At 39.8% G+C, this 25,874-nt stretch overlaps 1 protein-coding gene across 1 annotated transcript in view; it reads right to left on the reverse strand.

Moving 5' to 3' along the window:
* The window catches only part of CCHR2.PART2H2orf81 (chromosome chr2.part2 C2orf81 homolog), a 401,123-nt gene that overhangs the window by 161,269 nt on the left and 213,980 nt on the right, over positions 1-25,874 (reverse strand). Inside the window, exon 2 of the mRNA XM_044063999.1 lies at positions 22,741-22,953. Coding sequence (XP_043919934.1) covers positions 22,741-22,953 — 213 coding nt within the window. The remainder of the gene's footprint in view (positions 1-22,740; positions 22,954-25,874) is intronic.

Consider the following 25,874-nt stretch of genomic DNA (forward strand, 5'->3'; position numbering starts at 1 on the left):
CCAAAACAAAGGCTAACCACAAAGCCTTTTTCAGTTATGTCAGAAACCTCCATGGCAAAGCCCAAGCTTGTTCCAAGTTAGTTCTTAATGGTACCACTTACACTGATCTTGTTGACTTAGCTAACCTGCTAGCAGACAGGTTCAGCACAAACTTCACCCCCTGTCCCCCCAATGGCCCATTTGACATCCCTGATACTTGCCCCACACCTCACATCTCCATAGATCAAGTGTTCAAGGCCTTATCCAAGGCCCTGTACACAGCTTCCACGGGACTGGATAGTATCCCAGGCTGTATTCTACAACATTTCCACCAAGAACTAGCCTCAGCATTTAGCACCCCATTCAACCATAGCCTAAGTACAGGATTCATTCCAGCATTGTGGAGAATTGCCATCGTCATCCCCTTTGCACAAAGGTGGTGCCACTACTGACCCTGGAAACTATCACCCCATTAACTTGACAAGTCTGATCTGTAAGGCCATGGAGTGTATTATGGATCTCATAAACAAGGACATAAGCAATCTCCAAGCACTTGACCCCACCCAGTTCAGATTCGTCAAGGGCAGATCTTGCCTGTTGAACCTGGTTGACTTTTCTGAGACTGTCACCAAGGCACTGGATGAGGGAAAGTCACTACATACAGCTTACCTTGACTTGGCCAAAGTCTTTGACACAATCTCCCACTCAGGCATCATCAAAAAGCTAACAGAACTTGGCGCAAATCCCTATCTCATCAGGTGCGTGGCCAACTGGCTCACTGATAGGACCCACAAGGTCAAAATAGGTGCCACTACCTCCAACAGCAGACCTGTCACTAGTGGTGTCCCCCAGGGATCTGTCCTGGGAACCCTATTGTTTGGTATCTACTTCTCAGAGGTCCAGCCAATGAGAAAAGGCCTGTGGCTGACCACGTTTGTGGATGACTAAGTTTGGTGCTGTCATTGACTCTCCAAATGATGTTAACATACTTCAAGAGGGTCTCATAGCAATAAATGACAGGTTCCAAAGTCATGGCCTTAAGTTAAATGCAAAAAAAAAAATGTATTGTCATACCATTCAGCAAAAACATGGCCCCTACTGATTACCACATTAGCGGCAACTCCCTAAGCACACAACCTGTGGTGAGAGACCCGGGTATACAAGTTGACAACAATCTCACATTTGACCATCATGTAGCAACAGTGGTCAGAAAAGCATTTTACTTGGTTCATCTCATAAGTAAAGGGATTGCATCCAGAAAAAAGGAGGTTATTACCTCTCTGTACTCCTCATTAGGACAATAATTGAGTACAATGCCCCATTTGGTATGTACCTCTCCAAACACTTGCACCAACTGGAAAGGCCACAGAAATACCTCACAAAGAGAATCCATGGCCTCCAACACCTGTCCTATGTGGACAGGCTCAAATCACTATCACTCTACTCTGTATCATGCAGATTGCTCAGAGGTGATCTGTGCCTCACCTACAAGGCAATCTCAGATCCTGCTCTACTAGAGATGCTTCATATGCGTAAGTCTAACTCCTTGTGTAGTACCCGCTCAAAAGGCTTAAATCTAATATGTGGCATTAACAAAACCTGCTGGAGAGACAGGTTTGTCTCCCAAAGGCTACCCCATTTCTGGAATAGCTTCTTCATACACGTCAAACAAAGTACGTCGCTGACCCTCTTCAAGCGCAACCTTTGTGAGTGGATGGGCAACCACAAATTTCTCCCAGGGGTTCCACCTGTGCCCCTCATTGACAGGGGTGACAGGTGCTGATTGAGGTTTCCCTTTTGGGGATAAACTCTTGGCTAGGCTTGTAACGGCCCCAGAGTCATTAGCCTAGTAATCTCCTATGATCCTAAGACCCTCTTGTAGGATGTTGACATAATTTGGAGATTCTATGACTGCTTCCAGTTTGCAGTCATCAGCAAACTTTGTCAGCCACAGACTTTTAGCTTTTGCTTGTACTTTGGAGAAATAGATTCCAAACAGTAGATGTCCCAGGACTGATCACTGTGGAACAACAGGTCTGCTGTTTGAGGTGGATTCCCCTATTTTGACTATATGTGTTCTATCAGTAAGCCAGTTAGCAACCCATCTAACTATATAAGGGTTGATACCCAGTTAATTTCTCCAAATCTTATGGGTTTCTAATACCATTATGGGAATAGACCCCATTCCTAAGTCAAAGTATGATTAAAGTTCATGAAATTAGTATTGTTTCAAGCTTTGATGTCAACCAGAAGTGCTGTTCACAGTACCAGCAATGTGTCCAGTAAAGACTTCTACTGCAATTCATACAGAGTTGCATGCATCGATAACATATCTAAATACGATTATATATTCTTTGCTCCTACTACTACTATTGGAACTGTCTGGGCATCCTTCTTCCAAATTGCTCTTATTTCTGCCTGCAAATCCTGATATTTTATGACTTTGTGTCTCTCTGTATGCAAGACATTGTAATCACTGGGTGGAGCAATTTCAGTACTAGTTTTCATAGGTTCATAGTTTAGGTTCATATTTAGTACTAAGCTAACTGCCCTTGCAAGCCATTTTAAGCCTAGCCAATTATCCCTTGTGAGACTCAAACCCTGCAACTTGTGTTTGTAAGGCAAACACCTTAGCCATTAAGCCACTCTCCCATGTCTTATTTTCATGGACAACTATATCTGTTTTTTTCGCATCCATCTTTTGAACCGTTGGTAATGTGGGATCCCATGTGATGTAGACTTCATCATTTTCTATGATGCTTTGTGGCTCATGTTTCCAGTGTTTTTGAGCTACTTCTATTAGAATGTTTGCGCAATCCCCAGTGCAACAGTCTTACCACATTATTATGCCTTTCAGTATACAGTCCTTCTGCCATTAGTATATCACAAGCAGCAAAAAGGTGTACAACTGTTTCCAATTCTGTTTTACAAAACCTACATTTGTCTTTTTCCCATATGTTCCATGGACTTTGTAAACCAACGTGTACATAGTCCATTATCTTGGGCCCCCAATATTAACCTTTCATCTTTTGGTTTGAATTTGCCTCTCCTTAACCATTCCTGTGTTCGATCCTGATCAACATGAGGTTGTTCTAGGAGTTTTCTATACTTGCAACTATATTTATACATTTTCCACATTTTTTGCCTTTTCATCTGATCCTTCACCTTATATTCTTTCTTTTGTTTTTTGGAACATTCAGTTGCTGATTGATTTTTATCTACTTCTGGTTTGATTTCCATTCCTGCTTGACGCCAATATGCTTCTGCTGGACTAATAAGGGAAGTCATTTTATATTTATTCTCCTCATTTTTCAAAAATTTCACTGTGTCTGGGTCTGGGTCTGGGTCTTCTGAGGTCACCAGATATGTATGCAGTCCCACGATTACAGATCTATATATGTAATCAATTTAAAGGAGGCCCATACCTCCTTTGGAACAAGGAATATATAATCTTGGTATACACTAATTTTTATAAATCATTTAATGATCATGAAGCATCCTTCTTTTCCTGTCTAATCTATCCATCACCTTTTAGGTCTAGTAAATCACTCCAAAACTGTATGTTAGGACAGGAAGAGCAAATTGGTTTATAGCTTGAACTTTGTTCCTAGATGTCAATGCTGTTTTCAGGATTAATTCAAGTCTTCTAAAATATTCCTTACTGAGTTTTATTTACATTTGTTCATGTTTTATTGCTGATCCTTCATCAATTTCCAAACATTTATACATTCCCTCTTGCTCAAGTTCTTTTATATCACATTCTTGTCCCAAACTGACATTTTCTTGGTGCTTTCCTGCTTTAATGGTTGCTTTTGCACATTTATCAAGATCAAATGACATTCTTATATCATCTCAGTTCCTCATCTGATGAGCTACACAGTTTTAAATCATTGACAAAGAGAAGATGAGAAGTCTTTACACTTTGTTGCTTTCTGGGAGCCAAATTATAGCCATGACTTAATCTATTAAGCAGACAGCTTTATGGGTTAAGGGCAAGGCAAAAGAGCAGCAGTGACAGAGAGTCACCCTTGAATATCCCCCTTTAGATTTTTATCCCTGTAATAATTTGCCCTTTATCATGACTTAGCTGCAAAATGGTTTGCCACTGTTTCATGGTCACTGTGATGTAGTTTATCAGTGTAGGGTGTATCTGATACATATTTAAGTACTCTTTTATCCATGAATGTGGGATACTGTCAAATACTTTTTTGTAGTTTATCCATGCCATACTTAGAGAACTGTAAAAAGGGGAAGACTCTATTATGACTTCAACAACAAATTGAGTTTTCTTCTAAAATGACTATAAATTCTGTTGGCATCAATTCCAGTGTATAGTTTATAACACTGTCTGAAGGCAAGTTACTGGTCTATAGTTTTTAGGGTAGCTTGCAGGTTAACTCTTAGGTAGGAGCACTGTTTTTCCTGTTGTTAGCCAGGCTGGTGTCTGTTCAGGATGTGCATATAAATAGTTCTTACTCATGGCTAAATCTTCGTGCAAAGATGTAAATACTTTTAGCCAGAAGTTAGGTACTGCATCTGGGCTTGGGGTTTTCCAATTATAGGTTTTTCTTACCTTTGTTTCAATCTTTCTGGCCATTACTTCATCTTATTTCACATCCTGTACATTTGAACTTCTTATTCTTTCTTTTCTTCTTCTAACCATTTAGCATCTTTGTTGCATTCCACAGGATCTTCATAAATATTTCTCCAAAATGTATTTATTTCTTTTTTTGGTGGTCTTTCAATTAGTTTTACCTTGTTTCTCAATTCACTATAAAACTTTTCATCAATAAATTGCTTATTTTGAACTCTTCCTTTATATTTATCTGTGTATCTTCTAAGTTTTTCTGCTTGTGCTGATATTTTTAGTTTATTTGCGATAATGCATGATAAATCCTGATTCATTATAACACTGCGCATTGCTTTTATCACGTCTATCTTTGAGTATTTTTGTTGAGCTGTTCCCTCTTCTATAATCTTCTAACAGTGACACTTCTTGTCTTAACTGCTTTATAGTTTTCTCTCTTCGATACTTCCATAATGACATTCGATTTCTCCCCATCTTTTCCCTTACTAACTTGTGTTCTTGTGGTAGGACTTTATCCGTTATTAATTTGGCTGCATAGTAAGGTATCCTATTTTTTTTGTTATATTGCATGAATCTCTGTGGACAGTCCTAATTACTGTGTTCATTTGTTTTATCAAACTTCTAACATTTTGGGTTTTATTCACCTTCTGCAGTCTATTTCTTTCATTGATCTTAATATGTCTATCCATCTCTATTAAATCAAGTAAGTCTTCTCTTAGATTATTTTCTTCTAAACTGAGGACACATACTTCATTCATCATGTCCTGTAGGCATTCTATAGAAAGTTCCAGGGCTTCATTCTTTGCCATGTTCTCTTCAGTTTCACCTTGTGTCATGTGTTGCTCTTTCATATGGGAACTCACTGGCCTATTACTCTAGGACATTGACTGTGTCTGAGCTGCCACAGTTTCCTGTTCTTTCCCTTGCTGTATAGCTCCTTTGTACTGGTTTCCTATGGGAGGCTCCAATGTATCTTCATATGTCAACTGATTAGATACTCCACTGCTTCTCCTTAATTTGGGTGTCCATTCCTCTATTCTGTTGTACTGTTGTCCGAGTTAAATTTTCTACAATAAATCATTCACTTTCAATGTAATCCATAACCACGGTTTCTATTTCTCTAGCTTCTCCATTACTAATCCTCTTTTCTACTTTTTCTCTTATTTTTCTTATTTTTTTGTATTGTAAAATTTTCCATATCTGGATGTATTTCTCTTCAAATATCTTTGGTGCTGTTCTTTTCACATTGAATTGTTTTGCTTTCTCCTTTGCATAAATATTGCACCATATTAAAATTATTTCTTTCCCAAGACCATATTTCTTTCTCAGATGTCTCCTGCTTTTCCTGCTTCTCCCTACCTTGAGGACTAGCTGTTCCATCATGTTGTGACATGATTCTACACTGACTCCTTCACTTCGCAAATATTCCATGACTTCAGCTACTATTTTTTAACTTCTACTTGGCTAATCTTCTGTTCTACATTCCCTCTTTGTGATCTTATTTTTTATTGTGAAATTATCCATATCTGGATGCCTTTGTCTATATTTCTCTTCAAATATCTTTGGGGCTGCCTTTTTTGTGTTGATTAATTTGGCTTTCTCCTTTGCATAAATACTGCAGCATATCAGAATTTGCTTTCTTTCCCATTCCATATTTCCTTTTTATACCTTTTAAATGTCTCTAAATTTTGTTCTTTGAATTTTCACACTTCCTCAGGCACTTCTTTTTCCAAACGGCTCAAGGCTTCTTGGTCTTTATAGTGTTTTTCATGGATCTGTTCTATTAAGGAACACAATTTTTTATTTGAAACTTCTGACAGTTTTTCTTGTTGAAGTATTTTTCTTTCCTCTAACTTCTCTCAATCTTTTCATGTATATTTTGTATGGAAATTCTGGACTTCTTGCATAATAGTAACAACACATAATTTCTTTCTTATCCTCAATAGTCTACACTATCATCTGTATGGCTCTTTTTTGGCCCATCAGTTTTTGTTATTTTTGTGGACTGCTACTTCCTTCTACAACTGGGGGGGGGGGGGAGCATCCTCCCCCTGGGCTTGGCCTAGCCCCATTTTAGGATATTTCCATGTCCTGAGGATTCTACACTGTCATTTTTTTCCAGTCCTGGTATCAGTGCACCTACCAGGATTGGGCACTTTTTTATCTTGGGAATTGTGCATCTAACTATCTTCTTTATTGTTTAACCTACTTCTGTCCATGATGTATGCTATATAAATCAGTACTGTCTTGGTGAGATTTTGTAAAACAACAGTGTCCACTTCATGAAGGTACTCACCAAGACTTGAGAATTAATTCAATTCCAGCAATGCTTCTCTCCTTTTGCTTATTTTATTATCTCTCCATTCAGACCCCTGATATCTAGCTGGGTGAATTTGTCAATGATGCTTGAGTGGTGGATAGTGTCAAAAGCCTTGGGTAAGTCTAGGTAGGCTGTATACACAAATTTCCCCTTGTCCAGGGCCTTGGTGACGGTCTTGAAGAAGTCCACTAGGTTTAACAGGCATGATCTCCCTTTGACAAATCCAAACTAAGTAGGGTCAAGTGGTTGGAGATTACCTATATGTTTATTGATAAGGTCCATGATGATTTACTCCATGGCCTTGTAGATAAGGCTAGTAAGGCTAATGGGTCTATAGTTCTTGGGGTCAGTAGAAGCACCACCTTTGTGCAAGGGAATAATAGTGGCCACTTTCCATTCAGCTTGGGGAAAGCCGGTGCTTAGACTATGACTGAAAAGTGTCCCCAGTGGTGCTGCTAATGCTTGTTGGAGCCCATGCAGGACGCAGCTTTATCAGGCCCCATGCTGTGTTTTTGGCCTTAGAGAGGGTGTTTATGACCTGCTCTTTAGAGATACAAGGCAGGGGACAGGTGGTAGGGATGTCATGGGGTATGTGTAGTGGGGACAAGGAAGTGAAGTTTTCACTGAACCTGTCGGCCAACAGGTTAGCTTTCTTCACAGGCTCAGTATATGTGGTATCATTAACTACCAGTTAGTCACTTAGTCACAAAGCTTGACCTTTCTTTTTACGTTATGGATATAACTAAAGAATAACTTATAGTTGTCCTTAATTGAGGAAGCTAATATGGATTCGTAGTTTGCTTTGGAGGACTTCTCAAGAAGCTTATTTGCTTCTTTAAGCTGAGGAGGGAGTGTTTCCAGTTTAGGGCTCGCTCTTTCTGACTCTTAGAAAGCAACTTCCTCCTCTTATTGCAAAGCCTGTTAATGGTAGTTGTCCACCAGGCAGGTTTGCTCTTCCTTGAAGAACTTGTTTTGGTCCTATCAAGTATGGCTGAGTGAATGCAGTTATAAAGGTGTTTGTATAAAGTGCTGGTGTAGAACTCAGCATAGTTGCCAGTTACATCTGAGGGAGGAGGTGCAGTGAAGCTATTTATACCATCGTGTAAAAGGTTATAATCTGCTTTGGAGAAGTTTTTTAGTTTAGTTGCTGCTGGGAGGGGGGCAGATACGATAGTTACTTCAAATGACACTCATCTGTAGTCAGATCTCATCAGGGAAGACTTCACAGTCGGGGTGCTACAGTGGTCCCCCATATTGGTAAGCACCAGATCCAGGATGCCAACCAGCTAGTCCAGGGCACTGGAGTTAACAAAGTTGAGGAACCTTTGGGCAAGTGAATTTGAACACAAGTAATTTACCCAGTCAATGAATGGGTAGTTAAAGTTGCCCAAAACTATGGGATGAAATTGGATACAGACAATACAGGTGTCATGGCAGCAAATGGGGAAAATCAGAAGAAGCTGAAAACTGAGAAAATAGTGGAATAAGTTAACAGCTTCAAGTATCTGGGAAGAGTGTTTAATAAGAAGGGAAGTCTGAATGTGGAGGTCAGAGTAGTAGTATTAGGGGGTTGCAACAAACTGGTGGAGAGTATCAGGGGTAGTGTGTGGCAGAAGAATCCCAAAAGCTGAAAAGTAGGCTGTATTGGATATTGAGGTATTCTAGGAGTTATATGAAGGGAGATAAGACAGCAATGTTTGAAGTAGCCATAGAATTAAACTAAGCCTGAGCAATGAAGGCAGAGCAGTTAAAGACACTAGAGGTGAAATGCCTGTGATGGGTGGTAGGATGCACACTGCAGGACAGATGAAGAAATGATGACATCTGAGGAGAAGTCAAAGTAGTTTCAGTTGCAGAGAATGTCAAAGCAGAATGAATTACAGTCATTTCTTTACATGTGCAGGAAAGCAGATGATGATTTTGTGAAGAAGATTTCAGAGAAACTGGAAGAAGCCAAAAGAAAACAAGGACATCTAGCAAAGAGACGATGGATTGCATGATAGAAGACCTATGGCAGTCAGGCATGATTATAGAACAAGGTAGAAAGTGGCACTCAATAGTGAGAGGGAGCAACAGCTGATACCGCACCTAAATTCTCCATGTAAAAAATGTGAAAAAAAGGGTATTGATGATGATTGTTTTCCCCATTCTTAACAATGATGTCTGCCCATTCACAGGATGCATGCATACACATTTACCTAAGGCTAAATTGTGGGAGAAAGAAGTTATAGCCTTTAGCCAGAAGTTGGATTCAGTGCTTGGATTTAGGATTTCAAATCAGGAGCCTTTCTTAATTTTGACTCATTCTCACTGAGAGTTACTTCAGTCCATTTTATGTCTTCCTTGTTAGCATTTCCCACTTAAATATTCAGCAATTTTGCTGTGCTCAACAGCATCTTTGTAACGTTTCTTCAGAATTTGTTCATTTTTGTTTTCTTGGGTAGTGGTGGTGGTATTTTCTTTTCCCTTTTCCTGTAAAATTGTGCGTTATCAATAAAGTTCATGCTCTGTATTTTTTCTTTGTGTTTCTTTGCATGCCTTCTAAAATGTTCTACCTATCTACGACTTTTAATTTGCTGTTAGAAATGGTATAACAAACAAATCAATCTGGACGGCACAGTGGTGCTGTGGTAGCATTGTTGTCTCACAGCAGAAGGTACTTTGGTTCGATTCACGGCTGGAGTGCCTTCTGTGCAGAGTCTGCATGTCCTCCCGGTGTTTGTGTAGGTTACCTCTGGGTGCTCCGGTTTCCTCCCATATTTCAAAGACGTGCGTATGAAGCATTTCTCCTCGGGCCTCCACTAAAAATTGGCTTTGTTCAAAGTCAGACTTCACCAGTAAACAAATGTTAAATAAACAAATCTGTTTTAATATAATTTCCAACTTGTATTACTTTTATCTTGCAAGAAAAAAAAAACAGCAATCTATTAATGTGTCTGCATTTTTCTAGCAATGGTACTTATTTTGTTGCTTTGCAGTTCTGTCTAGTCACTGTTTCCATGAATACATACTAATAATTCTTTTCTTTTCCATTATTACTCTCCACATTTTTGGTAACATTATCTATTATTAGTTCAGCTGCACAGTAGTATATTTGTTTTATTTTTATTATGCGTCTGTGTTAATGGTTCTAGCTACCATGTTCATTTGTTTTGTTAATATTTTTTCCACTATCTTAGGTATTTAAAAAAAATTCTGTGTATTGCATTTGGCAGTTTTTCTTTTTTTTAAAGAAACATCTTTATTAAATTACCATGTATGACATAGGCCATGTTACATCTGTATCAATGACAATAAACCATAGCAACACAATTTCAGTTGCAAACATTATACATTCCAAACTGTGCAACACAACTGTAGCTGCAAATATTACACAAAACTTATAATATATCCAGTCATTGTTAGTCAACCATTACATAGCTCATTCAAATCCTGCCTTCTTTTAAACCTCATTCCTCCTCTGCATGTATTGATCCCACAGTTCCCATTTTCTTCTATGTAATTTGCTCCTACCCTTTTCTAAATATCCCAGTTCCAGTTATTTTAACTCTGTTACAATCTTCACTACTTCAGGTAAAGTTGGTTTAGACTTTGATTTCCATTTTCTAGTAATTGCTTTTTTGGCAGCCATCATAATTAGACTCAGCAAGGCCTTAATATGTCTAGGCAATTCCGAGTTTGTATCATAGCTCAAAAAAATAATTTCCCTAGTCAGTCCAACATGCTCACCCAGTAGCTCTGACAGAGCAGTCTGCAATCTTTAAAGTCTACCAACTCAGTACACTCCCAGAAAATAAATATTTTCCCAGTTACCTCCTTCTGTCCCACCACACCTTCAACATTTACTGGCTACCTTAGAAAAAATTCTTTGAAACCTGCTTGCGTGTATAAAAATACAAGTACTTCTATGCAAAGATCCAAAATCTTCTAGATTGTGTTACATATTTGGGAGACATATGTGTATCCCCCCATTGTTTCTTTGTGAATTGCTTATCTAATCTCTCTTCCCAGTCCTTCCTAACCTTCTCTGATTGATTCTTATAGTTATTATGCAATATTTTATATGCTCTGCTATTCCTTTCTTAATGGAAACTTCTGTTTTAGATTCTACTAAAAATGCTACCAGTGCTAGTCTTTCATTTGGGACCCCCCCTATTTCTTTCTCTTTATCTATACTCTGATATCCATCTTTGATACGGAAGGCAATTTTTAGCTTGATATCCAAATAAGTTCTTGGCATCTTCTCATTCTATTACCTTTCTCTCTCTAGTTATTTGTTCCCAGTACTTTGATTCCTTTGCCAGTTTTCTCCAATACATTCCTACCCCATCTTGCCTATTGCCTGTATCCCTACAGTCATCCCTATAGGCAGAATCTCCTTTCTCCATTCCTGTGTTGGCTTAGTTCTTAGATGACCTTTTGCTATTTCATGAATATAATATTCTGTATGATTATTGCTGTTTTCCTTAAAGGTCTGCATCCAAAATCCCAGTCTCTCCCTGTAACTTGAGCTTCTCCCCTGTTTCAACATCATCTCTTTTCACTTTGAATTATAGTTCTCTGCTTATGCTATGCATAAGGAGCCTCAACTGTTTTGCTCTGAAATACCCATTCAACTCGGATAATCCCAATCCTCCCTGTTCCATTGGAAGAATAAGCTTATTGCACTTGACTCTTCCCATCTTCCCTTCCCAGATAAAATCCTTCAGCTCCATATTAATTGCTATCCACAACTTCTCCACTGGTTGATAAAAATATGCCTGACCGGTGTGTAAGACTAAAAGGACCGACATATTTTAAATGTTTGCATCTTACTATCAATATCCATATAAAACAGCTTCCATGTTCTCAGTTTTTGTATTATCTTTTGTTTAGTCCCTTCCAACTTATCCTTAGCTACCACACAAGTATCATTTTTAATCTATACTCCTAAATAGTTCATTTTATCATGTCCCCATAAATATGGATATTGCTGAATCAGTTCATATGTGGTTACATAATTTACCACTATTGCTTTTGTTTTTGCTTCATTAATTTTGTATCCCAAAAAAGGTTTGAAACTGTCTTAATATATTCCACAACACTGTAATGTCTATTTAGGAATTTGTCAGGTATAAAATAATGTCATCTACAAATACAGACAGCTTTTCTTGACTACCATACCAATTATATCCTTGAATTTGAGTCCCTTATTTTCTTTGCCAATGGTTGTAAATATAATGCAAATAACAAAGGGGAGAGAAGACACCCCTGCCTGGTTCATCTGCTCAAAAAAAGATTATCAGAGGACCTCACCCACTTTAATTTTCACCTACGAGCCTTCATATTTTCCCTGGGCCTCTACTGAAAATGGACATATATCCAGCTAGACTAGCCCGGTCAACAAATGTAAAATAAAAATAAATAAAAATAAATATATCCTCCTAATCAACCTTATAATTTTATCAAGGAATGCAAATGCATTCATTGCTCTGCTCATAAAATCCCAGCTTACTCTGTCAAATGCTTTTTCTGCATTAAGACCCACCAGCCACATTGGTATGTTCTTACATTCTGCTTCTCCCTGGATCATCACTGTTCTGTTTATGTTTTCAAATGTTTGCCGCCTCTCCACAAAATCACATTGATCCATATCTATCAATTTTAGCATCATCTTTGCCATTCTTTTAGCCATTATAGATGTAAACAGTTTATAATCATGGTTTAGGATTTAAATGGGCCAGTATGAAGTGGGATCTGATAGGTTTTTTTTTTTACCTTCTTTGGGTATTACAGCCATCACTACTTTCTGCTCACCAAACCATTAATCTGTATGCCACTACTGATATGTTCACTCTTTATAAAACATGATATTGCTACTAACTGGAGTAACCTTGTATTCTGACAATCTCCTGTATACTGAACACCTAGGCTCTGACCTAGTCTAAGAAATCTGTTACTTCCATACAAAATGTTAACACAATGTGCAATTTTTTATCCTATATTCATGCAATTGCATACTTTTTTTAATCTTATGTTCATGTAATCGCATGTTTTTTTCTTTCTATTTTCTACTTGTGTTGGAGCTTTTCTCCCCAGGACTCCGCTAAAAATGGACACTTGCTGTCCAGTCGGACTATCCTGGTAAACAAATGTAAAATAAATAAAATAAAATAATAAATAATAAAAGGGACATGATGGAACTCAGAAGTATGTCCCTAAAGCTAGAAAGATACTTGTCTTCAGAAGTATCTATTCCCATCAGTAATAATGACACAATATAAGAAAAGGTTGATTGACTTTAATAACTGGCTTAGTTATTAGCTCCATTCTGAGGAGGCCCATTGGGGTGATCCTGAAGTAAGATGAACGGCTGTCCCATCTGTTTTACCAGGAATAGCCTCACCTAACTCATCAGGGTTTTCACATATCGGCTAAGATGTTTTCTACCTCACAGTACCTTTTGAGGCAATCTTAGTCAGTCTAGTCAGGCTGTCAACCTAGTAAATACAAATATCTACTAAATACCAATGCAGTACTGCTCAGCTCTAGGAGTCTACATAAAAATGCTTTACCTCAAGGACTTCCTTTAGTTGTCTGAAACCTCATTCTGGAACAGTGATAGCATTCCTTTCTTACCTGATTTGTCTGCTAACTCTTTTAGACCCACTGGTGTAGATAGCAATAAGGCTGATGATGGCATGCTTGCCTTAATCTGAAATACCATCACTTCTAGACTAATTGACCAGGAAAATGACTGCAAACTCCTTAATAAACTAATATCAGTAAACAAGTGCTCATACCATATCTTGGTTAGCTACAGAATCCCAATCACACAACATCTCAATAGAGTTCCCTCTCCATTATCCTAAACACAATCTTTCTAGGGAACTTTAACTACCCCTCCATAAACTGGCATACCTACACCTCTACAAATGCATATGCTCAGTGTTTCCTTGACTTTACACTGCAGATTCCCTTGATTAAATAGTACACTCCCACATTACCAGCACTAAAATACTGATTTTATCCTCACAAACACAGCCCATCTTCTCCCTGCACAAACTTCATCCAAGGAAGTTCTTGACAAAAAGGTTGATAAAGTTACCACAGACCTCTTGGAATGAGCTTTTGATGGCTTTGATAAAGAAAAACCCACTTTTCATAAACAAAGGTAATACAATCAGTCAGTCAACCATTTGTTGAATATTACTTTAGAAACTGGTTTGCCTAATTTTGAATCAGGAAAAGGAGACAATTGTTTGGATTTCATCAAATGTTTGGTTCTATGATGGAAGAAATGTAACTGTCTGTGGACATCCAAAAGATGTAACATATATTCTCCTTGATTTGAAAAATTTGGAAAGAAGACTGGAAGGTTCATAACCTGATTAATATTGGATCCTGACACTACCTTAGGTAAAAAGGAAGGACTGGTCCCTAAGGAAACCCTAGACTTGTGAAAAGTTAAACAAGGAGGTTTAAAAGACAGAGCCTAAAGTTCAGACACTCTTCTGGCAGAAGTTATAGCAACTAGGAAAACAGCTTTTAAGGTGAAATATTTTAGATAAGACTTAGCTGATAGTTCAAAGGGGGTTGAGTCAAGGCCTAAAGAACAACATTTAAATTCCAAGGAGGAGAAGAATCCTTTAAAGGAGGTCTAAGTAAATAGGCTTCTCTAAGAAAGGTTCACAAACCTTGAAGGAAGCTAAGGTAGAGTTATATACTCCTATATGAAAGTTGGAAATGGCTGCTAATTGTATTTTGACAGCTGAGGAGCTAGCCCCCTCACTGAAAATTGTAGCTAAAAAGTGAAGAACATTAGAAACCAGTGCTCAGAAGGGATTTAAATTTTTTTAGGGTACCCAAAAAACAAATCTTTCCCATTTACTTTAGTAAACTTTTCTAGTGGAAGCTTTGTGGGAGTATAACAGAATGTGACAGATGGGGGAAGAGTGTCTGGGCTGTCTAGCAAGCAATGGAACTGGAGAAACCATGCAGTCAACTTGAGGCCTGAAATGTTCAGATAAATCATGTCCATCAGGTGAGACAGAAGATCTAAAGCTGGATCCAGAATACAGGGTGTGTGTGTAGAAGATGCGGCCAAAGGAAGAATAAGCAGATCCGACAAGGCCAGTATGGAGCAATAAGGATAACTGTGCTCTTAAACTGAGATGCTTTCTGGAGAAATTTGGGAATGAGAGGTAATGGGGGATAATGTAAAGAAGACCAGAGGGCAAGTCATGAAGTACAGCATCCCTTGGTGGCACCCCTGGTAGGGGGATCAGAGCAAAGAACCTGATGCATTTGTTGAGGGGAAATGCAAAAAGGTTGCAGCATGGTTAGCCCAAAAATCACCAATGCCACATTTATGTTGAGAGACCACTCTTGAGGCATCAGAATAGACCTGCTTAACTTCTCTGGGATGTGTCTTGCTATCAGAAAGTGATTGGATGAGATCACCTATTGCCATACTCTCATAGCTTCTTGATAAAGAGGGTAAGATCTGGTTCCCCCTTGTTTTTTCATATACCACCAACATACTGGCTGTCTGAATCGCAAAAGTCCTGGTTGGGAAAGTGTCTTGGAAGGGCTGCAAAGCTATGACATTGATATAAGTGTTGGCCTCTTTGGGAGAGCATGTGCCTTGGACCTTCCTTTCCAAGAAGTGCCCCCCCCCACCAATCTATGAGACGTCAGTGGTCACTGTGGTCTTCGGTTGAGGGAGAACAAAGAACCGGCCTTCTTGTATTTGACAGGTGTGAATTCACCAGAGAAGGTAATTCTGGAAAGCTTACATTATTTTGACTTGACTGTATAATGGTTGTTGTAGACTATATCATTGAGTTGTGAGTGTCCATTGAAGGATTTGATCATTTTGACCTGGAACTGAATTGTTTGAATCTGAGACACAGGGAGAGAAGATATTTGAGTGACTGTATGTAAAAAAATAACAATTAATTATTCCAGAGTCTTAATTGAATACAGTTGAGATGTGTTGTAATTGACAGATATTCCCAGACAAGAGCACAGCTGGAGTAAGTAGCCTCATGCTTGAATTAGTTGATGTCTGTTTGGAGTGGTCAGGAGTCAGTTGTCCAGATACAGAAACACTCTTCAAAAGGAACCTTGATGATTGGATGGGAGAAAGGAAATTCACCCCGGGGATCACGTAAGTCACCCTGCTAGACAGGGATCCAGGGAAGTAAATAGTGTGGGAAGAAATAGCCAGGGAATTGTTATGGCTAGGCTTGTATAGGCCCTAGGGCTGATAGCCTAGTACCAACCTATGAACCTATGAACATTCAGAATCCCTGCAGTCTCAAGTGAGCTGCAACTACTGACATGCATTTGGTAAACACCCTGGTTGCAGTGGTGAGACCAAATGCAGTACTCTGAATTGGTAATGTCTGGCTGATAGCCAGAAGCATAGATATCTTCTGGATCATCTGTTCATTTTGATGTGATAGTACTGTTCTTGAAGGTCTGTTGAGTACATCCAGTTGTCCTTGTGAAGAAACAGCAGAATGGACTGAACCATGACCAGTCAAAACATTGTATGTTGAAATGATTGATTTTGTTTGCTGAGATCCAAGATTGGTCTCCAGTCTCCTGTATTGTTTGGCACTAAACAGAATATGATCTGGGGGGACCTCTTGGAAGACTCTTTTTCTAGCAGCGTGTTTATTTCAAGTGCTGCGGCTTTCTCTAACTGGGTGGAACAGCTGGGATTTTGTTTGATACTAAAGGGGGGGTGGGTGGGAAAATGGTATTATATAACCTCTGAATAGTATCCTCCATACCCATGAATCTTTTATAATTTCTAGCTAGGCTCTTTGGTGCAGGGATAGATGACCACCAACTGCCTCCAGAGATGGACAGTCAGGCTTCCTTTCAGGAGTGCTGATAGTATCTGTCAGAGAAAGTATCCCTGGATTCCCGATTATGTGGACCACCACTGCTGCAGGGATGGTGTCTTCCATTTGAATTCCTCCCTCTGCCCCTGGAAAAGGTCCTGGGATTTCTTGAGCCACATTATCTGTCCACCTTATTGGTTCCTAGAAAGGGTCTGTTAAGGAGTCAAAAAATGTATGCCCACAGCAGACAATGTTTTCCCTTCCTGCTTACACCTAGACAACATGTCTTTCACTTTGAAGCAGAACAATGAGTTTCCATCAAAGGGAGTATTGACAAAAGAAGATTTGAAGGGTTCTGCAAAATCACATAAGTGCATCTAGTCATGTTTTCTAATGGAAATGCCTGAACCGACAGCCTGTGAGGTACCCTCAGCCGCATGGGAGATAAGCCTCTTGGTCAAGTTTGAAATAGACTGAAGGGTAGCCAACTGCATGGAAATAGTGCTCTCTACCTTGAAGGATATGGTCCCAGACAGGGATTTGGAAAGTTCTTTGGCACATTTTATGAGACTTCATAGGGATTTGATCAAATAATTCAGTGATCTTAGGGAGAAGGTTGCTGAAGCATAGACATGCTTCCTAAACCTGTCCGGCACCCTAGATTCCCTGTTAGGGGGTAGGCAGAGAAACTTTGCTCTGCCAGTTCCTTTCTAGTGGCCACTGCTATGACACTTTACTCCAGTGTGTTCTATTTTTAGGTGGTGCCAGGATCCTTTCTGGTCTCTTAGGGATTTGCTCAGTTGTGTCTGGTTCATTCCATACCCATCAAGAGACTAAATCTATGAGCTCATCGGTGGGCAGAGTCACCCAAGAGGTAGATGGGCCAGCTCTAATGGCCCCCAGAAACACAGATTCCTTTTTGGGAAGGGTTATTGGTGGACCAACTACCCCTTTGTTTTAGGAGTTCATTCTAAGATGTCTCCAAATCAGACATCATCGGGTGGTGAGCTGGGTGACCCTTTCCCTTCATCAAAGTCAATGTCCTCAGTGACATACTCTTGTGGAGAGTCCAAGTGCCTCCTTTTGTACTTCCTTTTCCAGGGGACCTCCTCAGTGGGGTGCTCTGGGGAGGTATCAGAAGAGATAATGATAGCCTGCTGGGTGGCCTGGAGACTGGTTTAGGCTGGCTGTCCCAGTGGAATGGATGACTGGGGTCTTGATGCAAAACTGAAGGGGATTAGGAAGTCAGAGCCGAGGAGGGTAGACCAGCCTGAATTCTAGGTACAGAGAAGGCTCTCTCCACTACCTCAAAATCAGAGTGCCTGGGAAAAGCAGAAAAAATGGATATGACAAGGCAGGCTTACAGAGCGTCAATTAAGAAGTACTCATGGCCAGACAGCTCAGAGACACCACTGACATTGAAGATGTCAATATCTTCGATCCACAGAAGATTACTCCAAGGCTTTTGGATCCAATGGCTCTGAAACCAAAGCTTGGTTTTGAGAAGGAGGAGTAGTACTTATGAGGGTCTCCGGCCCTGATGGGGTCTGAAGATGCCAATATCTTTGATCAGCAGAAGATTACTCCAAGGCTTTTGGATCCAATGGCTCTGAAACCAAAGCTTGGTTCTGAGAAGGAGGAGTAGTACTAATGAGGGTCTCCAGCCCAGATAGGGTCTGATCCGAAAGGACTCCTATTTATATTTGTGTCTTTCTCATCTTCCTATCCACATCTACCTCAGATAGGCTCCTGGAAGACCAAGGCATGAAGCCATGGAGGAGGGTCTTGAGTTGCGATGGAGAGACTGCTCCAGAAAAGGTGATGGGAGCTGAGAGGTAATCAGCTCTGACAATAATTGAGGAGAACAGGTCCAAGGTGATTTGTCAGTTTTTGACCTCGGATCTGATGCATTCAGATCCAACTTTTTTTGTTTGTTTCAGAGGTGGCCTGAGGAAGAAGACAAAGTTGAAGCTGATGTGTGTTCTGGAGATCTCTTATGAGATTCTTTAAAAAGGAAATCTCCCCTCTTCTCCAGTCTCTTGGAGGTTTGAGCCCGAGAATCCATTGGTGAAGATTCTGAAGGCAGCCCTAAGGATTAATTTGTTTTTCTAGTCACTTACAGCATGGGACTTGAATACCTTGCAAATGTCACAATCTGAATCTAAATGATTTGGTCCTAGACAGTAGATGCATTTGGAATGTGCATCAGAGTTTGGTATTTTGTGGCCGCACACCACACATTTTTTAAATCTGATGGATTATCTGACATGTTTAAGAAAGGCAGATAGAAATTGAGAGAACTTTTTTTAAATAGTTAAAAGGGAAAAGTAAGAGAGATTTTCAATGATGGTAAAAGAGAGTACTGTTAAGTACAAAAAGGAGAATACAACTATAGTAATATAAATACTCAGAGTACATAAAAAAAAGGTTTAGCTAATAAGCAGAGAAAAAGGGATGAAGGGAGGCAAAGACAATACTATACATAAGGATAATATAATAAGATAAGTAAAGGGATAATAATAGATAAACTCGCAAACTTTCAAAAACCCACAGTCAAGAGTTTGCGATCTATGTCCGAATGCTATGGAGGCAAGTGAGATCTGAGGTATGTTAGGTGACTAGGGCATTGTGGGTGAAAGGAGGAGTTTGAGAATACAAGTGTTCTACAACCTGGAAGAAGCAGCAAAGTCCGAACCCAACAGCTGAGGAATGAATGAAAATGACAACATCAGATATGTTAGTACACAAATAGAAGATCAAAGGGCTGAAATCTAAACTGAAACAAACAGGACTTGGTGGAACAGACATCACTACCAAATAATTCCCCACCTATATGAAAAAATCACCCACTTTCTATAACTCAAAACATGTCTCCCATTCTTTTTAAATCTAACTTAGAATGAATGGATGAAAAGCCACAAATTTAGCTCAGGCCTAGCCCACTTATGCCTCATGGATTGGGGGGTAACTAGTTCGGTATACTAGTGGGGCTGTAGTGGGTAGGCTTCAAAAGGCTTAAATGGTTTATTGCCTAGTAGAAAACTGAACCTATGCAACCTTTTTCTAGCCCCTTTCAAGGTGAAGAAATTGGCTTGAGGGTCAGTCTGTAAAAAGCCATGTCAAGTGTCTGCCTTTTTTTTCTACTGGTAAGTGGGGCTGGCACTCCACGTAGCCACACTCTTCATCTTAAAAAAAAAAAAAAAGCAAAGATGGGCACATTGAGTTACTTATCTAAATAAAAATAATAGTTGATGTCACATGGGAGATGTCACTCTGGTTGCTGAACAACAGACAACTCTGTGTGATAATGCAACCACATCACTGCTATTCTGAACTACTAAACTGCAAGGTCCAGTGTCTTCTCAATTGCACAGGGTCAGTTGTTCTCCGTTATAGCCCCCCCCTGACAAAATTGTGGTCATGTGGAGCAGTGGGTAAAGAAATCCATCTCTCACACTTTTTAAAATGTTTGGGCAGTGGTTCACTGTCAGTAGACCATGCTGGCGTCTTAGCAACTGAGATTACCAGGGAACAACTGCATTGGGGAAAAAGAATGCATGGGAGCAATAGCCTAAGGTTGGATATACCAGATTGGAAGTGATCATAGTAGGTAAATGGTCACAAACAGACCAGTAGTCTAACATGGAATGTGAGAGAGAGATCTGACAATATTGCCTTAAGACCAGGGGCAGCTGGAGACTTCAAAGCAAGGGGAAGGGGCTGCAGGAAGTAACTGAATGGATGGGGCTAAACAGAATGGTGTGGGGCCCTGTTACAACAGGTGAATGACCACTACCTGTGATAACAGATGGGGTCATCCACTTTAATCTATAGACTGCTTCAGTATGTACCTGCTCATTATAGCCACTTTATCAAATATATACACCTCACACATCGAATATATACATCTCAGATATCTGACTACAATCAACAAGGCCAACCTTAACTGAAATGCAGCCCTAAACAATGAACTCTATGGGTCTCCTGTTGCATACTAGTTCTCCCCTTCCCCCAGCTCCCTAGTGCCTCTCTCCTTTTTTCCCTTCATTGTGGACCCACACCATCCAGACAAATTATACCTTTTTTCATTCCCCATAAATTGGCAAAGAATCCACTATAATAAGGTTAGAGGAATTGACTGAATTAAGTCTCTGAGTCTTGGAGCCACTAGGCCCCTAGATGGCATATGTTTCTAGATGCTCTGAAGTGCATCTTACAGCTATTTTATATTTTTACTACTTTTTTTCTAATGATGGAATGAAAAAAATTCACAAGCAAGGAAAAAAAATCAGTCTAATTTTTTTCTTTCAGCAAAAGTAAGTTGTGTCTAAAGCTTAATGATCAAAGCCAACAAAACAGTAGTTCCTCAATAAACTGAGAAGACAAATTCTTACAAGGATACACAGATATTATCTGGGAATAGTTCTTCCTCCTCTTTCAAAAAAGATAGTGAAATTCTGTGCATCCCTCAAGTGTTAGATTTGGATGAAGTTTAAAGTATACATGGCCAGAGGCACATAATCTGCACATGAGATTGTGGGAGAAGAAAGCAAAGCACATGGAGATATCCCACATACAGACAGAGATACAGGCTCCACACAGAAGGCATCATAGATAAAAACTCAACCGGAGAACCAAGTGGTATTGGATGACAACACTACTTGATGTGACATTCTTGCCAACAATCAGTTGTTATCACTCACATCCTATCCAGAGTGGCAAAGGCAGCCACTTATTGACTACAATGTAGATGTCAGTGATTAAAAAAAAAAAAAGTTATAGTCAATGTGTTACTTTTTGATACACTGCAACCCACCCAACCACACCTACATCGTCATTTTCATCCAAGACAATCCACATTTATCAGTTACACTCACTTCATTGACTGTGGACTTCAGCTATCTGTGTTAAAAAGAGACCCAATAATGTGTTCCAGCTGGCTTCACAGAAATGTACACTACCTCTACAAAGCCAGAATGATAACTGCTTAAACTGAACAAATGACAACAGTGTCACTTTCATTCAAAGACCGCCTCTGTACCCAGCAATTAAAGCTAACATCATTGACTGTATACACCTCAGATATGATTGTGATCAAATTAATCAATGAATAAATACACAAATAACTGCCATACAGTCATTTATCTTCTCAGCTCCCTGCTGTCACTATAAAGTGTTCAGCCCATTGAACTCTACTCTCTCATACATGTCTCAACCTTTTAGTTCAAGGATCAAGGAGAAAGCTAAAAATAGTGAGTGCCTTTATTGTTTAAGTGATGTTTCCTTTGAAGATCTACTGTTATGGTGACTACCCCATAAAACTGTATTAGTTTACTTCAGGAAGAGTCATTTGAGCAGTAAGTCCTTATTTCTGGTGGACAGATACAGCATTCTTCATAGACTAGTTGTAGTGCAATCTGGTTAGTTATCTCAGTGACTATACAAAGTGTAATAGTCAGGATATATGCTCAGTTACTCATTTACTCTGTATAAGGCACATCAATATTCTGTAATTGTTTATAATGCCAGTGCTGGTAATGCAAGAAAACGTTTGCTACATATCTGTTATTGGCTCTGCAGAGAAGGCCAAGAAGGACAGATAGGGGTGCTTTGGTCACATATGCAAGAAAGCAGAAGAAAATTTGGTGAAGAAGATTTGGGAGAAACTAGAAGAAGGCAAGAGGAGATGAGGATGTCCAACCAAGAGATGGATAGATGGTGTGAGAGAAGACTTGTGACAGTCAGGTATACCTGTCGTATCAGGTAGCATAGTAGCTATGAATCGAGAGAGGTGGTGACAGTTGACATAATATCCAGACCCCATGCAGTAATGAGAAAAAGGGGAATGATGATGATAATGATGACCTTCTGTTACTGGCATTATGAAATAACTCATGAGAAACAGAGGCAAACTGACACATCATCTGATTAGAAAATGAATGCATTCTGACCTGTGTGTCTGTCCATTACTTTTCTGTAAACTGATTTCTTTCAGCGTGTAATCATTTGCTCATTACCTTTGTATTAGTTTCCCTTGCAGTGAGACCAGTTCGTATAACAGGCACTGACCCTTGTGCCCATGAATCTGTGATACAGGGTTGTGGTTCTTCGTCTTGCTGCCAGATTGCATGTCCTGAGATATCTGTGTCTCCATCATCATGCACCAAAAAGCGCCATTCAATAATCTGAACAAGAGCATCTCTTGCTTCTGCTATAGTGAACGGTATTAGCTAGAAAAGTGCAACACGGAAATAAAAATCTTTAGGAAAAGGATACTAATATATATCAGGCTGAATAGTATATTTTAAATGGTTAATTCTCTAAATAATTCTGCCACACTGAAAAGAGCTAACACCAGACATCAGATCATTTTTGTTTCATATTTGTCATATTGTACGTTATTACTCTGCTCATTTACCTAAAATATGTTAGTTTCTTCATGAAAGAACATTAGCAAATGGCTCTTTATCTTAACAAAATGTCATAAAGTCTACTTTTGACAGCTAAACATTGAGATGAAAATAAGCCATGATGTCAGCCTGCTCCTTTGACATAGAGGGATAAATCCCTGAATACAACCCAGGTGCCAAAAGTTTAATTAGGGGTTCAGATGTGTGTTTGAGTTAGTACAGGAGGATGTCCATACTTATCCTTGTGGGGGTGGTATTTGGACCATCCAATGCCAGGTTCCTTTAAAGGAGAGGTGGTAATACAAAGGAGGACCCAGAGATATGCATTCAGCAACCAAGCCAGGAACAGGAAGCCCTCATTACAGGTTCACAGAAGCATGCACTTGCACATGGTGGACAGAGTGGCTTCCATGGTGATGCAGGTCACTTCTCCCCAGCAAAAAGGAGAGGTTAGTGCCCATAATGACACCTTCAGTGCTATGATGCTGGTGAGGGTACAAACGACGTCTGACGCTGCTCGTCTGATGGCCTACCCTGGCCATCTCTCACTGTCACTGACGAGCACCCAGAATAGAAGCATGAACCGGCTTGACTGATAAGGGGAGACTTGATAATTAGCAAGTAGAGTGGAAGAAAGTACACAGAAAAAAATATTCCATGATGTTATACATGATCATCATTTCAAAAAGAAAAAGTCCCTACATGCAGATAGCCTTTATGCGATTAAGTCTCAAAGTCTCATTCACGCAACAATTTCTCCAATAACACAAATCAGGAGCTCTGCATGTAATATACAGAACAATACAGTTCCCATCAGATTGAGATCTATGTTTTATAACACCATTTGTGCTTTGTATCCTCTACATGCTCTGCATATTATGTTCTGCAAATCCCTCTTAAAAACCAGTAGAAAATGAAAACTCAAGTGCGTACAGGAATTCTGCATAAACTTGGATCTTTGAGGGACAGACTGCAGTAGCAGTCCTCCTAACTTTGTAATCACCTAAGTTAGTAATCATATGGCCTGATTCTCAAAGTAGTAAAACCTCCCCTTGCAACAGCCAGCTATAGCCTTACCAGTATGGGAAGTATATCATACCAGTAAGGAAAAAAATCCATAAAAGCAGTGTTGGTGGGTGCTGCTTTCAGTTCTTAGTTAAAAAAAAAATGAACACCTAGTGAAACACATGGTCAGCATATATTAATATAAACATAATGCTATGCAGTAATACAACATTAATATAAACAAGAGAATAGAAGATTACAACAAACCAAGAGGGACAAAGTACAGTTGTGTACACTTACCATAAATGTAGATGTTCAAGTGTAGTCACTCTTGCAGTCTTTACATTTGGGTTATCTGCTTGGAGGTAGCCCTCAGTTGGCCTGATTATCAAAGTCTTGGGTCCCGTCTTGGTTGTTGTCCCTTCTTTCATGACGTCAGGTCATCAGGGGTATAAAACATGCAGGAGCCGACGCCATTACATCAGTTTTTCTTGCCCCAGATGTCAGGTGCCCCCCTAATGGGAAGCAATTAAATATAAAAGTACAATGATATACCTCCAACAATAAAGCAAACACACCAAAAAGCTTTTAAGCATAGTAAAGGAAAGTAGAAGTATAACCAAAGGAAGTTAGGGGGCTGGAGGGAGGGTAACCAGGACTGCAACAGTGAATACACTCGAACATCTACATTTATGGTAAGTGTACACAACTGTACTATGCTCTTCGTGTTCCACAGTTACAGTCATTACATTTGGGCAGATTCCCAAAGCTATGGTTGGGAGGAGGAATTTAAATAGCGTTAGGACCAGCTATAATGGCCCTACAAGACTGCAGTGGCAAAGCCAGCTCTGGATTTAGAGAAAATTGGCAAATGCTAATGCTTGGTGAAAGTATGTACAGAACTCCAGGTAGCAGCTTCTAGGATGTCCCTGGTAGGGATGCCTCTGAGAAAGGCTGTAGATGTAGATGCAGCCCTGGTGGAGTGAGGTCTGATCCCCTGGGGGATAGGTTTTCCATGGTGGTTATAGTAGAAATGAATGCAATGGCTTATCCATTTAGAAATGGTTTGCTTTGAAATAGCCTTCCCCTCTGCCCCTGCAGCAAATGCCACCAGCAGTTGTTCAGATTTCTTTTGAATTTTAGTCCTGTCCAAGTAGAATCTAAGTTGTCTGTGCACATCTAAGGAATGCAGTATCTGTTCCCCTTTGTTCTGTGGATTGGGAAAGAAGGTTGGCAAATGAATGGACTGATTGAGTTACACTGAATACCACCTTGGGCATGAAGGATGGATTGGTTCTGAGGGACACCCTGTCTGCATGAAAGATGATGAAAGGCTCCACTGCCATAAGGGCCTGTAATTCAGATAACCTTCTAGCTGAAGTGATTGCTAAAAGGAAAGCTGTTTTCCAAGAAAGAAATTGTAAGTCTGCAGTAGCAGCTGGCTCGAAAGGAGGTAGAGTGAGTTTCTCCAAAACAAAGTTAAGGTCCCAGGCAGGGGTTGGAGCTCTCCTGGGTGGTCTCAAATTTTTGGCACCTCTGAGGAACTGCTTGGCAGTGGATGAGAGAAGAGGGGAGGTTCTATGTTACGAGCTGAAATGGCCGAGGCATGGATTTTAATGGAGGAAAAAGACAGGCCCTTGTGAAGCATCTCAGTTAAGTACTGTAAAATCTGAGGTAAATTGGGTGCTGCTGTGCTCATCCCTTGAGATTGGCTCCAGGCACAGAATCTTTTCCAT

Source organism: Protopterus annectens, chromosome 2.part2 (assembly GCF_019279795.1).
Source record: "Protopterus annectens isolate FY-2018-M chromosome 2.part2, PAN1.0, whole genome shotgun sequence".
NCBI classification, from domain to species: domain Eukaryota; kingdom Metazoa; phylum Chordata; order Ceratodontiformes; family Protopteridae; genus Protopterus; species Protopterus annectens.